Source organism: Ochotona princeps, chromosome 16 (assembly GCF_030435755.1).
Source record: "Ochotona princeps isolate mOchPri1 chromosome 16, mOchPri1.hap1, whole genome shotgun sequence".
NCBI lineage: Eukaryota > Metazoa > Chordata > Mammalia > Lagomorpha > Ochotonidae > Ochotona > Ochotona princeps.
In genome coordinates, this window is record NC_080847.1 from 13,431,048 (window position 1) to 13,445,317 (window position 14,270).

The 14,270-nt window shown below is 51.3% G+C and overlaps 4 protein-coding genes across 8 annotated transcripts in view; 2 read left to right on the forward strand and 2 right to left on the reverse strand.

Moving 5' to 3' along the window:
* On the forward strand, positions 1-1,013 carry CHTF8 (chromosome transmission fidelity factor 8). The gene is made up of 3 exons (XM_012926685.3): positions 1-48; positions 305-422; positions 789-1,013. Exons 1-3 carry the CDS (start codon positions 26-28, stop codon positions 1,011-1,013), a joined length of 366 nt encoding a protein of 121 aa, XP_012782139.1. The 5' UTR covers positions 1-25.
* DERPC (DERPC proline and glycine rich nuclear protein) lies at positions 1,010-3,906 on the forward strand. The gene is made up of 2 exons (XM_058675041.1): positions 1,010-1,739; positions 1,782-3,906. Exons 1-2 carry the CDS (start codon positions 1,010-1,012, stop codon positions 2,648-2,650), a joined length of 1,599 nt encoding a protein of 532 aa, XP_058531024.1. The 3' UTR covers positions 2,651-3,906.
* The window catches only part of HAS3 (hyaluronan synthase 3), a 25,989-nt gene continuing 15,613 nt past the window's right edge, over positions 3,895-14,270 (reverse strand). For 4 of the 5 annotated variants that reach the window (XM_058675029.1, XM_058675028.1, XM_058675026.1 and 1 more), the window contains 3 exons: positions 11,989-12,624; positions 7,996-8,097; positions 3,895-6,943 (listed from right to left, as the gene is read on the reverse strand). In XM_058675029.1, coding sequence (XP_058531012.1) covers positions 6,020-6,943; positions 7,996-8,097; positions 11,989-12,624 — 1,662 coding nt within the window. In that variant the 3' untranslated portion in view covers positions 3,895-6,019. Of the gene's footprint in view, positions 6,944-7,995; positions 8,098-11,988; positions 12,625-13,715; positions 13,910-14,069; positions 14,255-14,270 lie in introns of those variants that run through there. The other variant, XM_058675027.1, reaches the window with a different exon arrangement.
* The window catches only part of TANGO6 (transport and golgi organization 6 homolog), a 189,492-nt gene continuing 187,752 nt past the window's right edge, over positions 12,531-14,270 (reverse strand). Inside the window, exon 19 of the mRNA XM_058675022.1 lies at positions 12,531-12,624. The gene's annotated coding sequence lies outside the window, so the exon portion shown is untranslated. The remainder of the gene's footprint in view (positions 12,625-14,270) is intronic.

Consider the following 14,270-nt stretch of genomic DNA (forward strand, 5'->3'; position numbering starts at 1 on the left):
CAGTTGTTTGAAAGACAGAAGGCTCATGGTGCAGATTGTTGTTTCCAGGTGAGTGAAAGCGTTTCAAATTTTATGTAGTGAAAATTCTATAGTGTTGGGCTGTACTGATCTGACAGTCTTCTGAAGGAATCAGGGTCATCAGGTGTATGTGCACGCAGTTTGAACTCTAGTTTGGTGCCTAGCACTTCCCATCTTTCCAAGAACTTAACACTCAAAACAAAGCTCTTTTGGGCTTTGGTGGTGTAGGACCCTGCTCATCCTTCACCCCTCAAAAATATTGTAACCGCCAGCCCTTTGCTTGCAGTGCGGGGGCTGGAGGCCTGGCAGAATGGGTGCTGATGGAGCTACAGGGGGAGATCGAGGCTCGCTACAGCACTGGATTAGCTGGAAACCTCCTGGGAGACCTACATTACACCACTGAGGTGAGGGGGCTTTTCTTTCCCGCCTGACGCCTCAGGAAAGCGAGGTACACCGCGGTGGTGCTCCCAGGACTTAGAGGACTGCCCTCGGGTTTGAATCTCCGCTTGTTCTCCTCCGCCTCTGTGGTAGTAGGGAAATTCAGCTTTGGGGAACTGGGAAAGGTCACATTTCTGAAAGTGGAAATTCTGTTAACGTGGGTTTACAAAGGATGTAAAGGGTGGGTGGTCCAGTGTGACCGCTCAGCGGTGACAGAGCCAGACCGGCGAGGAGTAGAGGTGCTAGCACTGCCTGCATGTACAGCTTTGGAAGGCACCTGGGGGTGTGACCTTGTCCTGAACCTCAGGTGTTTCATTCTTGTTCTGCCAAAGGGAACCCCTGTGCTGATCGTGGGGCATCATATCCTGTATGGGAAAATCATCCACCTCGAGAAACCTTTTGCAGTCCTTGTCAAACACACTCCAGGGGAGCAGGACTGTGATGAGCTTGGCGGCGAGACTGGCACTCGGTACCTGGTGACAGCACTCATCAAAAACAAGATCCTTTTCAAAACCCGCCCTAAGCCCATTATCACCAACGTCCCCAAGAAAGTATGAAAGAACCTCGGATTTTCCCCAGAGAGCGGCCGACTCCGTGGACTCGTGCTCCACTGCCACCTCGAGGACGGCTTGACAGCTCCTTTGGACCGCAAGGGGGTCCTGCTCTGAACACAGGCCACCCGTTGGGCATGAACTCAGATCCTTTCCTTATGGCGGCCAGTTCTCTTGGTGGAAATATGGCCCCATTTCCAAGGAACCCATCTTCTTTTCCAGCCTCATCAAGCTCATTGGCTTCAAATCCAGCACCTTTTCCTGCAGGTGCTCGAGACCCAAGCATGGCGGCTTTTCCAAGAGGGATGAATCCCACTGGCACAGGCACAGTTTCTTTCCCAAGGCCAGGTGGCCTGTTGGGCCCAGGCCTCAATTCTAGAACAGGATCTCTTCCAGGCTCAGGGCCCCTTGCAGGCCCTGGACCTTTGCCTAACCCCAGGCTAGGGAATCTCCCAGGGCCAGGTCCTATGGCCAACCCGAGAGTAGGTGGCCTAATGGGAGCCGGTCCTGACCCCAGAAGTGGTGGTCCCATGGGCCCTGGATCTGGACCCAACCTGAGAGCAGGTATCTTATCCTCTGGGAATGTCCCTCCCACCAATCCAAGGCCAGTTGGTCTGGGTCCTGGGCCAAATCCAAATCTGAGATCAGGCTTTCTGGGTACAAATGCTGCTCCTAGGTCAGGTATGTTCCCAGGTGCAGGCCCAGGCCTCGGGCCTAACCCAAGAGCAGCAGGTGGCCTGGGTCCAGGACTTGGGCCCAACCCAAGAGCAGCAGGTGGCTTGGTTCCAGGCCCTAATCTGGATGCCAGAGCCAGTGGCCTCTTAGGTACTGGATCTGGTCTTAATTTGAGAATGACTGGACCTCAAGGACTAGATCTTGCCCCCATTCTGAGAGCAGCAGGTCTTTTAGGAGCAAATTCAGCTTCTTTGTCCCAGGCTTCTGGAAACATGGGCACAAACCCTTCCTCCATTGCAAGAGTTCCTGGTCCTATAGGTCCAAACACAGGTCCTGGCTCTCGAGGAATTGGCCTTCCAGGGCCAAATCCATCACCTATGTCAAGGGTTCCTGGCCCCATAGGCCCTAATCCAGCTCATTTCTCAAGGTCAGGTGGTCCAATGGGTGTAAATGTCAGTCCTTTTCCAAGGGGGCCAGGTTCAGGGGGAATGAACCCAACTCCATTTTCTCATGCGTCTGGCTCACTGGCTTCAAACCCAGCCACCTTCCAAAGGTCAGCTGGTCTCCAGGGCTCAACTTCAGCAGTTTTCCCGAGAGCCTCTGGGCCACTGGGCCCCAACCCAGCAAACTTCCCAAGAGCCACTGGACTTCAAGGTCCAAGTTCATCTACTTTCCCAAGGTCTAGTGGTCCGTTAGGCCCTGGTCAGATTGCTTTCCCCAGGTCAACTACTGGGCACTTGGGCTCTTCTCCAGCAGGCCCTATGGGTATCAGCCCTGCTCCTTTCACAAGACCAGCCGGGACCTTGGGTCTCAACTCAGCTTCTTTTCCAAGGATGAATGGCCCTGTGAGCAAGAGCTTGGTTCCCTTTCCAAGAGTGGGGAGCCTCCCTGGTTCAAATCCAGCTGCTTTCCCTAGACCAGGGGGTCCAATGGCTGCAGTGTACCCAAATGGAATGTTACCCCCTTAAACACTGCTTTCCCTGCAGGACCACCTTCGTTTCAAGGCACTGTGGTTCTGGATAGGAACTGTGTCTTAGGTGAGAGGGTATGTATGGACTACTGTCTGAAAAACACAGCTGGGGCTCGAGATCTGGTAAGCCAGTTTTTTCTTAACTGGAGGTGAAAATGTTATTTGTGGGACATAGATTCCAGCAGGAGGAACATCCCAGCCTTGAAGAGATCGCCAGCTTTCCAGAAGCCAGCTGTGCTTTTGTCCCACAGCTTTCTGCCCTGTGTTTCTTACAAGTTTCTTGTTCTTGTGGACTTTTCCTCAGGGATACTTTGCCCATAGGTCCCAATTCACACATAGTTCCTGCTCATCACTGCTCCCCAGAAGTGTTGCACTGGTGAACAGACCATGCTTAGCTCAGACCTGGGCATCCTCTACTGCCATACTTTTCCCTGGGGGCCTCACACACAGAACAGGGAGGTGGACAGCTACTTCAAAAAAGACCACCAAATACGACTTCTGCTTGACTGGGCTTAGAGGTGGCCTGACAAGACTCCTCTGCTCAGCCAGCTCCCTTACCACTGGTACATACAATCAGTGAACCTCAAATTTTGATGTTTAAGGGAATTGGGGTGGGGTGGGGGATGAAGGGGAGAAATCAGTGGTTCTTTCAGCCTGACATGAAAGGAGGGTTGGTGTTTTCCTGCATTGTTATCTTTTCTTACTGTTTCTTTAATAAATGGGATGAGAGGGTTGCTGAGGTCATTTATGTTTTATTACCTGTTAGGCAGGGAAGGAAGTTTACCCTCTGCTTCTGTTTCAGCTTGGCCACAACCCTGCACTATCTGCCAGCTAAAAAATGCTTTCGCTCATGGAGGAAGCAAGTTTTGGTGTTTTGCTTTAGGAAGGGGTTCGTGCATCTCACAAGGTATTTAACTGGAGCCCTTGTCCAGAGGCAGCTGTGAAAACTTATCCTACTTTAAATTTTCTGGCAAACTGTTTCTGCCTTGGGCCTTTTGCTACTGGAATAGGCAGCTAGTTTTTATTATGTGCAAAAAGGAAGTAGTTCAGAAATACAGCCTTATGTGAGAATCTTTATTTTTGACAAATAGGTGCATTATAAAAACTTCACTTAAAAAGTAAAAAAAAAAAAGTAAAAATAAATATGCTTACAAAATACCATAGAAATACAAAAGAGGGTTAAAATTCTCAGTGACAAAAAACCAAAATGTGTCATTATATAAAGGCTCCTCCCTTGCCAGAAATGGGGATAAAGCTGAAGACCCAGTTTGGTTTTGCTGAAAAGCATACAAAATAACTTAGAAAAACCAGTCGAGGTCAAACGTTGTGAGCTCACTTTCTATCCTGTTTCTGGTCTGAGGAAAGCTGACCAGTGCAGGGCAGAATTGACAAGTAGGACAGCCAGGCATTTTCCAGAGTCCAGCACCTTCTAGTCAAAGCTGAAGAAAAGCCCTTAGAGAAGTTTGCGTTCTGCAGTTGGTGGGCCGGTTTTCCTCCATTGTAGTGCTCAAAATAGTGTGCTTCTTGGCCAACAGAAACACAGAAGAGCCTGGAACAACTACCATGTGCAAATGCCTGTTGCTTCCCAGCCTTCATGGATAGGGCCTGACCTCAGGCTTATCAGTAACTCGAGGCCTTTGTGAACTGGCAGCTGTCATCTACGCCAGGGAAATCCTTGAGTTTGGAAAGCACCAGGATTGGCCTGGCTCAGAGCACATTCCGTTCTTCTGTAGGAAGCATGTGAGTGAGCTTGAGACTTGCTCCCTAACTACTGTACACCTTAGTGCTGATTCAGAAGGTTAGTCCACTCTGAAAATGGAGGTTTGGGGGAGAATAAGGAAGAAACCTGTAAGTCAGAGGTTTAGTCAGGATCCCAGGTTTCAAACCCAAAAGCCCAAGAACATTCTATGGATTTCAAATCACTGGAAAATGGCTTCCTGTCTCTAAAGCAGCAGAGGAAAATCATCAAACAACCTTAAGGTAAAGAGAAAGCAAGACATTTAGGATGTAGCAGCCATACCATCTCCTGGTATGGGCTTCTGCACAGAAACAAGTGCAGTAATAATGGTCTGTACCTGACCGAGTCCCTGATGCCCTAGGGAATAGCCTCACACGTACAGTTGGATCTGAGGTTCGTTTTGGCAATGCAGAAACTTTCTGTTGAAGGCGATTGTCATGGACAGCAATGTGTAAGTCACCCATGCTCACCAGCTGCCAAGGAGTTAGTCCAAGCAGTTCCAGTACTGTACCCCCTTGAGCAGAGGCTCCTGATAGTTCTCCCTGTGTGCTGAGCCCAGACTTGCCTGTGGCAGCGGTCCTGGGAGCCCAGGCTCTGCCCTCATCGCCAGCTTGAAAAACTTGGCACATGATGAGGGCAGAAGGGTTGGCTGCAGTTATACCCCAAAATATACCTTTAAAGAAAGTGAGGAGAGTGTCTTAGAGCTGAATTTAACAGATGTGATCCCAAGTATTCATGGGTTCAAATAGCAAAGCCTCACTTTTCTGTCCAGGTTGGGGGTGAATCTCCTGGTAGATGGCTGTCCCAAGCAGAAATCACAGGTAAGCTAAGAACTGATCTAGAAAGTATGAGCAATGTACAGGTAAAACACATTCAGCCTAAGGCCTCCACAGTCATTGGTTGTCTTTAGCATCACTGGTCTTTGTTCCTTCTTGCAAACTTTCCTTTTTCCTCCACACCTTTTAAAAGCAGGTTGATGCTAATTCCCAGCTGGTCTGGTTGATCCCAGGGATGCTGAGGTGTGGAGTAGGGTGTCCCGTAAAGCACCATTCCTGGACCCTGTTTTCTGGTGCCCGCAGATCAGGCTTCTGGCCTTGTGTCTGAAGCACAGTCGTATTGCATTGATGTCTGCTGGGGGGGTTGGGGAGGAAGGAGACAGCAAGCCAAGTTCCCTGAGGAGAGAGTGTCCCAGCACCCCTGGTTGAATTCAGACGGGATAGAAGAGCCTGCTGCAAAGGATGTCATTGCTAACTTAACCATAACAAGTGGCCACTGAATGGAACATGGCATTTGTTTTAGCCCACTTCTACATCCCTGTAAGTCCCACTGGGGTGGAATCTCTCCCAGAGGCCACTGCCTGTGTGCAGAGGCAAGCACACAGGCAGCCTTTAATATAAATATATGACCACTTGGTCCTGAGCCCGAGCAGGGTGTTGCTTTTTGAAGCACGGCTGCTCAGACCAGACCAGGTTTTTTGTTTTTGTTTTTTTTGCAATTCAGAGTTGTCCTTTGGACCCCTAAGAAACTAAAACACAGCACTCCCTCCTCCCTTCCCCCCTCCCATCTCTTCCAGTCCCTTTCCCTCCCTTACCCATTGCACTTTTCCCACTCTGCTTGCGGGTGGCTGTATCACACCTCAGCAAAGGCCAAGCTGTACTGTTCCGGCTTCTTCCCACATCGCCGGGCAATGATGGCCAGGTACAGCATGAGGAGGGCTACCCAGTAGCAGCCATAGAGGATGGCTCCAGAGACAAGGAAGGCTAACTCTGTCTCGCTGAACAGGTCCTGGCAGTAAGCTGTGTAGGCCAGTCCCCCCAGAAGAACTGCCACCCAGATGGATACAGGAATCAGGCCAATGAAGTTGACCACAATGGTTTTTCGTCCTGAAGTTCCCCAGCCAGACTTGTTGATGGTAGCAATGGCAAAGATCTTTGCAGGCAGGAGGCTGGACATATAGAGAAGGGAGTACAGAGACATGAAGATCATCTCTGCATTGCCCCGAAGAAAGCAGGCGTAGGTAGCCTTGATAATGCCCACCAGCTGCACAGTCAGCAGGAAGAGGAGAATGTTCCAGATACGACCACGGTAAAAGAGCTGTATGACTGTGGCAATGAGGAAGAAGGGGAAGAAGCCTGTGACCACTGATTCATAGGTCATCCAGAGGTGGTGCTTATGGAACCACAGGGAGTTGTAGAGCCACTCGCGGAAGTAAGACTTGCTCCAGCGGGTCTGCTGATTGAGCCACCGGAGGTATTTGGTGGGTGTCTCTGTGAGGCACCTGGAGCGGGCTGTGTACTTAGTTCGGTAACCAAGGCTCAGGACTCTGTTGGTGAGGTGTCTATCATCCCCAAAGCTGCACTTGCTGCCTAGGAACTTCTGATGGTACCAGTCCTCCAGAAATTGCTGGAGGAGACTGTTGCGATACATCCCCAAAGGCCCGCTGATACACTGCACACAGCCAAAGTAGGACTGGCAGGCACGTTCCACGTTGAAGGCCATCCAGTACCGCACACTGCTTAGGAATGAGATCCATGAATCATATTTGTTGAGGATCTGCAAAGGAAAGGAGATGCTGGGCATCCTCACAGCAAGCCCCAGAGGAGACAGGCCCCAGAGAACATAAGGCCTCCCTGCCCAGGCCCTGTGGCCTGTTTTGCTATGTTCTTGGCCATTGTTTCTAACCCTGCTAGACATGGGAAACCTGAGTAGTGCAGCCAACCATACCCACTCACTGTCTGATATCGGGTCCATCTGCTTCTGTCAGCTGTATTCATTTTGCTAAGCTGCTGCAGTGGTTAAAACCCAGGTCCCATGCTGTGGTACAGTGGGTACAGCCGCCGCCTGTGGCACTGGCTTCCCATATGGGTGCCAGTTCGAATTCTGTTTTGTCACTTTCGATCTAACTCCCTTTTAATATACCTGGGAAAGTAGTGAAGGATAGCCCAAGTGTTTGGACCCTTGCACACTTGTGATAGTCTTGGACGAAGCTCTCGGCTTCAGAGCAGCCTAGCTCCAGCTATTGTGGCCATATGAGGAGTGAGCCAAGACAGACGGGAAGGTATCTTTCTCTCCCTCTCAATTTTGCCTTAAATGAACTATATGCACACATATATACATATTTATGCATATAATATACATAAATGTATACATATTTGTGTGTTATCTGTAAAGGCAAAACTTATCCTAGCCACCTGTCCTAACTTCCGTGACTGGGAAGCTACCACAGTATGCTACCTGCACTGTCCTCTGAGAGAGGAGATTCTCCAGAGCTCTGCAGCTTAAGTGCCCTCAGAGCTAGGACTTCCCAAAGATCTACCTGTGGAGTGACTTACCACATTGCCAACCAAAAAGGATATGTGGCCTCCGAACACGATGTTTCTCCCTAAAGTACTGACTCCTTGTACCTGCTAAGACTCTCCCCTTGATATGAGAAAGAGCAGTAAAGGAGCTGGGTAGCTAGTGAGGTGAGCCCTGTCAAAAGGGAACCATCTTGGACATCCTGCTGGGTTAGCAAACGAAATGTGCACCCACCCAGGAATCACTGGTAAGTTCTTACTTGGACACATGTGCACCCACCCACCCAGGAATCGCTGGTCATTTCTTACTTGGACATCTCCCCCGACTCCCCCTACTTGGGGGTCTTCCTCCAGAACTCTCAGCATCTCAAAGGTACAGGCTGGGTCCAGCACGGTGTCAGAATCGCACACCTGCAAAGGGAACAAGCATAGTGTCAGCCCACTTGAACCACAAGCCTACGTGCATACCCACAAACACCCACAGGGCCACTCTGCATCGGGGACCAACTCCCTCTTCACATGACTGAACTCCAGCAAAGCAATCTGTGCCAAACTGAAGGGATGAAAGGAAAAAAGAAAAGTGAAGAGAAGGAAAGTTCAGGAACCAGGTTGGATAGTCACAAGGCTGAGAGAAGCCTGGAAGACCCAAGGGCTGGGCCTGGGAAGGGCAGAGAACGGTCTTCGTGTACATCTCCTGGGTCCCTGGGCAGAAAGGAGGAACAGACCACAGAGATGAGATGATGGGCACAATGGCTAGAACACAGCCAGTGTGCATTTCTCTGGAGCCCAAGAAACGGCTCCTGTTGGGCTCCTGGCCTAAGACTATCCCATAGAATTGCTGAACACAGGGTTCCTATCTGCAACCTCTGGCCTCTAGAACACTGTACAGCCCCAGTGGTGAGGCTCTGTACCTACCTACTTGTGGGAGTCTCTGGAGACCACTCAACATGACTGCAGGCATTTGGTGTTCAGCACAGGGACTAAGTCTCAGGCTATAGCACAGTAGGACCCAAGATTGTTCTTGCCCAGTTATGTACCTTCAGTGGGTATGGGAACTGGGAGTGCCTGCCTCAGTCTGATCCTAGATAAATGCTAGCCATCTCCTTTCTTTGGGAGGCTTGTTGTCTACTAGATGGGCACATTATTAGTTGAACATGGGCTATGAAATGTATTTCCCCTACAGGCTGTCACCTTGTGTCTTCTACAAAAGTACTGAAGTGGTACAAAGAGTTCAGATAACCAAAAGCAAGGGAACTGGTCTGTACGAACCCCACTGTTACTATTCTCACGACACAGGACAGCATCCAGATGAACCAAAAGCCTCCAGTCCTCTCACTAAAGTTGCTAACAGAGCCCATCAGTCCTCAGGAAGGAGGCTACCTCCAACATCCCAAACCCTCCCAGTTTTCTGCAAGCTGGAAGATGGGTCAGCCACAGACAAGCAGCAGGAGACTTAAGTGGGAATCAGGTACAGCTTATTGGCACCAGGTTGGACTCAGAGCCTCTCCCACCTACAAGCCAGGCTTCCTAGTGTTGCTGGTCTCCTTTCCACTTCCTGCCCTGACCCTTTCCCAAGCTGCTCAGCTCTTTTCCCTTGGGTGGTGGGGCAATCTATAGCTAAACAAGAGCCCTGCTGGTGACTGGGTCAAGGTTCCCTCCCATGAGACCCCATTCAGGGCTATTGGCAGGCAGTTGGAAGTCTTAGAGTCACGCTTACCTGATAAACTCAACATACAGTCAGAAGCACGGTTGAACAAAGGGCCACCATGCTTCCAAGCATTTATCAAGAGATGGGCGCGACCCCTAGCAGGGAGGATGCTAGATTCTGGACCAAAGCTCATGGGATCCTGGATTTCAGGTTTCTGAGTAGTACTGAATATTGTGGTTAAGCTGCTGCTTGGGAAACTAGTATCCTCTTCAGATTGCTGGTTCAAATCCATGTTTGGCTTCCAATCCAGCTTCCTACTAATGCACTGAAAATGGTAGAGAAAGTTAGCCCATGTAATTGGGACCCTGCCCCTTAAGTGGGGGACCAGCTGGAGTTCCTGGCTGCTAGTTCATTATGGCCCAGCCCTGTTGCAGCCATTTAGTGAGTGAGCCAGTGGATGGACTCTCATTCTGTTCCTTTCAGATAGATAAATTTCATGGGAAGTAACAAAGCAAACTCCCCAAATGTCCACAGTGGCCCCCAAGTGGGACCTAATCCCAGAGCCAGAAACCCAGTCCCAAGTCTCTCACTTGAGCTGTCACTGCTGCCTCCCAACCTGCATGTTACGAGAGAGCTCGAGTTGGGAGTAGAGCCAGGCATCAAATCCAGGCTCCGATAGACTGCACGACTAGGCAGGGAGATCTTGCATTTGCTGGCTCACTCCCTAAATGCCTAAGGTAGCCAGGGCAGAGCCAGGAACTCTGCACCAAAGTCTCATGGAAGTGGTAGGTATTCATGCACTTGCGCCACCATCTGTCCTGTTGTCACCCAGGGTATGCTGTAGCCAGAAGCTGGATCAGAAGTGTATGGGGGACTCAAAGTAAGTACTCTGACAGTGGAAGTAGGTGTCCCCAGTGGTGTCTTACCCACTAGGCCAGCAACATGCCCTTGAAACTGGTGAGCTTTCATCCCACTTCACCCCTGGTTTTGTTTCATGAAAATGGAACATTGCAGAGCTAATCAAGTTTCCAGGCTGGTGTCAGAATCCCAGCCCTGCTACTGCTGCCACAAAATGCACTCTGAAGATCATCCACACCAACCTACCACTTCAGACATGAATTTGGCATTTTAGAGTGTCACTTTTGGCCCTAAACCAGATACTGCATTTCTTTTTTCCCCTCACACCCTGTGAAGACATTCATCCCATGTTGCTAATGGCGTGACAGCATTACACAGCGGATGGAAAACAGGCTGGACTCCAATTCCAGATGCACCTTACCAGCACCGTGACATGAGACAAGTTACTGGGTCTCTCTCTGCTTTGTCACTTGCTTGGTGGACATCATCATAGTTCCTATCCCCAGAGGCTAGCTAACAGCATCTGACATCTGCCAGTCTAAGTCTCAACTGCTCTGCTTCTAATCCAGCATCCTGATAATGTGCCTAAGAAAATGGGGGCAGATGGCCTAGGAACTTGGACCTCTGCCACCTGTGTGTTTGATGCATATGGAATCCAGGCTTCCTGCCTCAGTGCAGCCATTTAGAGGGGGAACCACCTGATGAAAGGTGTGTGTCTCTGCTTCAAAAAGTTATTACTCCATGACTATTTCTTAAGATTTACTTAGTTGGGGCTCGGCCAGCGTGGCCTAGTGGCTAAGGTCCTCGCCTTGATCCCATATGGCCGCTGGTTCTGATCCCGGCAGCTCCACTTCCTCTCTGTCTCTCCTCCTCTCAGTATATCTGACTTTCTAATAAAAATAAAATAAATCTTTAAAAAAAAAAAAAAAGATTTACTTAGTTGGGCCCGGCACGGTGGCCTAACAGCTGAAGTCCTCTCCCTGAATGCACCGGGGTCCCATATGGACGCCAGTTCTAATCCCGGCAGCTCCACTTCCCATCCAGCTCCCTGCTTGCGGCCTGGGAAAACAGTCAAGGACGGCCCAAAGCCTTGGGACCCTGCACCCACCCGCGTGGGAGACCTGGAGGAAGTTCCTGGCTCCTGGCTTTGGATCAGTGCTGCATCAGCCGTTGCAGCCACTTGAAGAGTGAATCAGATGGAAAATCTTCCTCTCTGTATATCTGACTTTGTAATAAAAATAAATAAATCTTTAAAAACTATTTAGTCAAAGGTAGACAGATCATCTGCTGGTTCACTTCCCACCAGTGGAGGTAAGCCAGGCCAAAGCCAGGAGCTCGGTCCTGGTCAGGCCCTTTGCTACCTTCCCAAGGAACTGCATCACAAATAGAGCTCCAGAGCATGAACCAGCACCCTGGTTTGGGATATGGCATTGTGAGCAGCAGCTCAACCTGATGCACTATACCAGCCCCCACACTCCCTCTCCTGGGAGTATTGAAGATTTCAATGACACTGAAATGTCTACAACAGCGCCTGGTTACGCAGTGGCTGCCATGCACCATCTTCCTCATACATCCGGACAAACCTGTCAGAACTGTGCTCTGTCACAGCTCTCAGGAACAATGGGACCACACTTCTACCAGGAATGCTGTTCAAAGCATTAGGCCTTTTAGCCTTAGGGATAGAGTAGGGGATTGCAACAAACAGGGGATCCTGACTGGCCCCCAAATGCCTGAAGGAGAACACTCCAGCTGACTGGAGACATCCCTGCTGACATATTCCTAGGGCGGTACCTTACCTGGATGTAGTCCACCGAGTCGCCAAGGGCCTTGAAGGCTGTGTACATGACCTCACGCTTGCCTCCCCACTTCTGCATGATGCAGGAGAAGGTGCTGGTCCGGACGACAGCCCGCACTCGCTCTATGCCCTCCCGCAGGCTGGCCTCCGTCTCGCCCTCACCAGCCTCGTGGAAGTTGCTGCGCCACACAAAAAAGCCAGCTTGCTCTGTGCCACCCAGCACCTCGTGGAAAATGTCCAGCATGTAGGCATCCTCCTGGCGGTTGCCATCCACCACCATGACCACCTTGAGGTCAGGGAAGGCAATGCGCTGGGCTGAGCGCAGGCACTTGCGCAAGTAGTCAGGATCCTCCTGGTAGGCGGCAATGCAGAGGGCCACGGTACAACGCCGTGAGGACGGCAGCTTCAGTGGGCGCCCTGTCCGCCGCATGCGCCGGTGCTCCAGGAAGGCAAACAGGCTCTGGATGAGCAGGTGCAGGCCCAGGATAGCACCATACAAGCCAAAGGACAGGTAGTGCTTCTCTGTGTGGATGAACTGGTAGCCTGTCACATAGGCTGCTAGGATGCCACCCAGCACTGCCAGAGCAAACAGGCTGGTGCCCACCACGCGCAGGGCTGTTGTCAGCTGCACTGGCATCTGGCAAAGAAAGGTAGAAGTGGTGGAGTCAGGCAGGTGGCAGTGTTTTCACTCATTTGGGATGTGAGCAGATCACCCAGGCCCAACCCAGACAGGAAAGCACCTGTTAGTAAGCCACTACCACTTTCTTAACTTGGGCAAGACTTTATAGACCCAGAACAGACTATGGGGGTCTAGGTTCTGGCTCTGCCACTCATTGTCTTACCCCTAAGTGACTTTATCTGTACAATATGGATTGCTAACTAACCTCACAGCCTCTTTGAGGATTAAGTAGGTGATACGAGAAGGCGGCACTTACGGTAGAGCATTAATGATTGCAAAACCAAAGGCCACAGTGAGGTGGCAACCCTGGCTTCAGATCACCTACTTACTGTACCCAGTAGAGGACATACGCCAGTACAGCACAGCCACCTGCAAGGCTCTCGAAGCAAATGGGGGAGGAAGAGAGAAACAATGGGAGGCATAAAAGGTGCCAGGGGGACAAAAGCACCTGCTTTCCTTTCTCCTGGAAACATCCATGAGAAACATTACCCTCAATCTCTGCTTTCTCACCTTTTCCTCATTTATGTGAGAAGCCATAAGGGAAAGGGAAAGCCAGAGGGAAAAAGCAGGGCAGGCAGGGGAGGAAATGAGAACTGCACCGAGAACTAGTGGGAACCACAGCAGCCACTGCAGCAGCTTCCAAATACATCCGCCTGGTCCTAGTGCCTGGAGCACTCTCCAGCATTGACCCCTGCCTGGCCAGTCTGGGACGCCAAGCTACTACCATCTGCCCCATTAGGAACAGCTGATGCAGCAAGAACAGCAGCTGCTTGAGAGTGGGCTCTGCAACCCTTCTCCCCGACCTGGCCTCCCCACCACTAGCACAAGGTGTTTCCAGCTTGCAGGTCTTCCCTGAGCGATTTGTCAGTGGAAACCAATCAGCTCCCCGGGGACTACCCAAGTGCTAAGTCTTATGGTTTCCTTGCAGAGCAGGGAGAGGTTTGCAGCACTGCTCCCTGCCCTCCATTCTCCCCCAGGCCGCCTCCGTTTCCACCCAGCTCTGAAGACAAAGCTGTCTCCCTTCCAGACTGACTATACACCTCACGCACCTCTAGGCTACACACCAAGCGCAAGCACATCTCCTCACACAGGATAGCTGAGAACGCAGTCACTGCTCAAGTTAGCCCTGGATGGAAGCACTAGCAGCCTGGTCCGGAAAAAGCTGTTGACAGCTCTGGCGCTCCGGGAAGCTCGGCCTCCAGGTGCCCTGCCCCGCTGTCCCGGGGAGCCCGTGGCGTGCTTCCTCTGCGGGACACCCACACAAACACCCGCCGCCCGTGCTTTGGAAAGGGGCTTGGGATGCCCAGGGCTGCCCAGCAACCTCCGGGACGCTGGAGGCCCCGCCCCCAAAGCCAGGGCTGTGCCCAGCAGGTCCCGCTTGACAAGGGACTTGCCACGCTTACCCCAGCCCTGGCCCAGGGTTTTGAGTCTTGCCTCCTGGCGAAGACTGCGCCGGCCACACCCACGTTCCAGTTCCCCACGCCCCAGCCGGTAAAGGAAAGGAAAACCCACGGAGTCAGAGGCGGACCAGACCAGGCTTGGCTGGCCAGGGCTCCAGCTACCGTGGCAAAGTGTGCCTGCAGACAAAGGCGCTTTCCCGTTGT

Bases quoted from the DNA above. Each gene is read 5' to 3' on its own strand.
- CHTF8 (XM_012926685.3), top strand. From the start codon at position 26: ATGGTGCAGATTGTTGTTTCCAG. The intron at 49-304 runs GTGAGTGAAAGC...CTTTGCTTGCAG, and splicing joins GTGCAGATTGTTGTTTCCAG to TGCGGGGGCTGGAGGCCTGG. The intron at 423-788 runs GTGAGGGGGCTT...GTTCTGCCAAAG, and splicing joins ACCTACATTACACCACTGAG to GGAACCCCTGTGCTGATCGT.
- DERPC (XM_058675041.1), top strand. From the start codon at position 1,010: ATGAAAGAACCTCGGATTTTCCCCAGAGAGCGGCCGACTCCGTGGACT. The intron at 1,740-1,781 runs GTGGCCTGGGTC...CAAGAGCAGCAG, and splicing joins GCCTAACCCAAGAGCAGCAG to GTGGCTTGGTTCCAGGCCCT.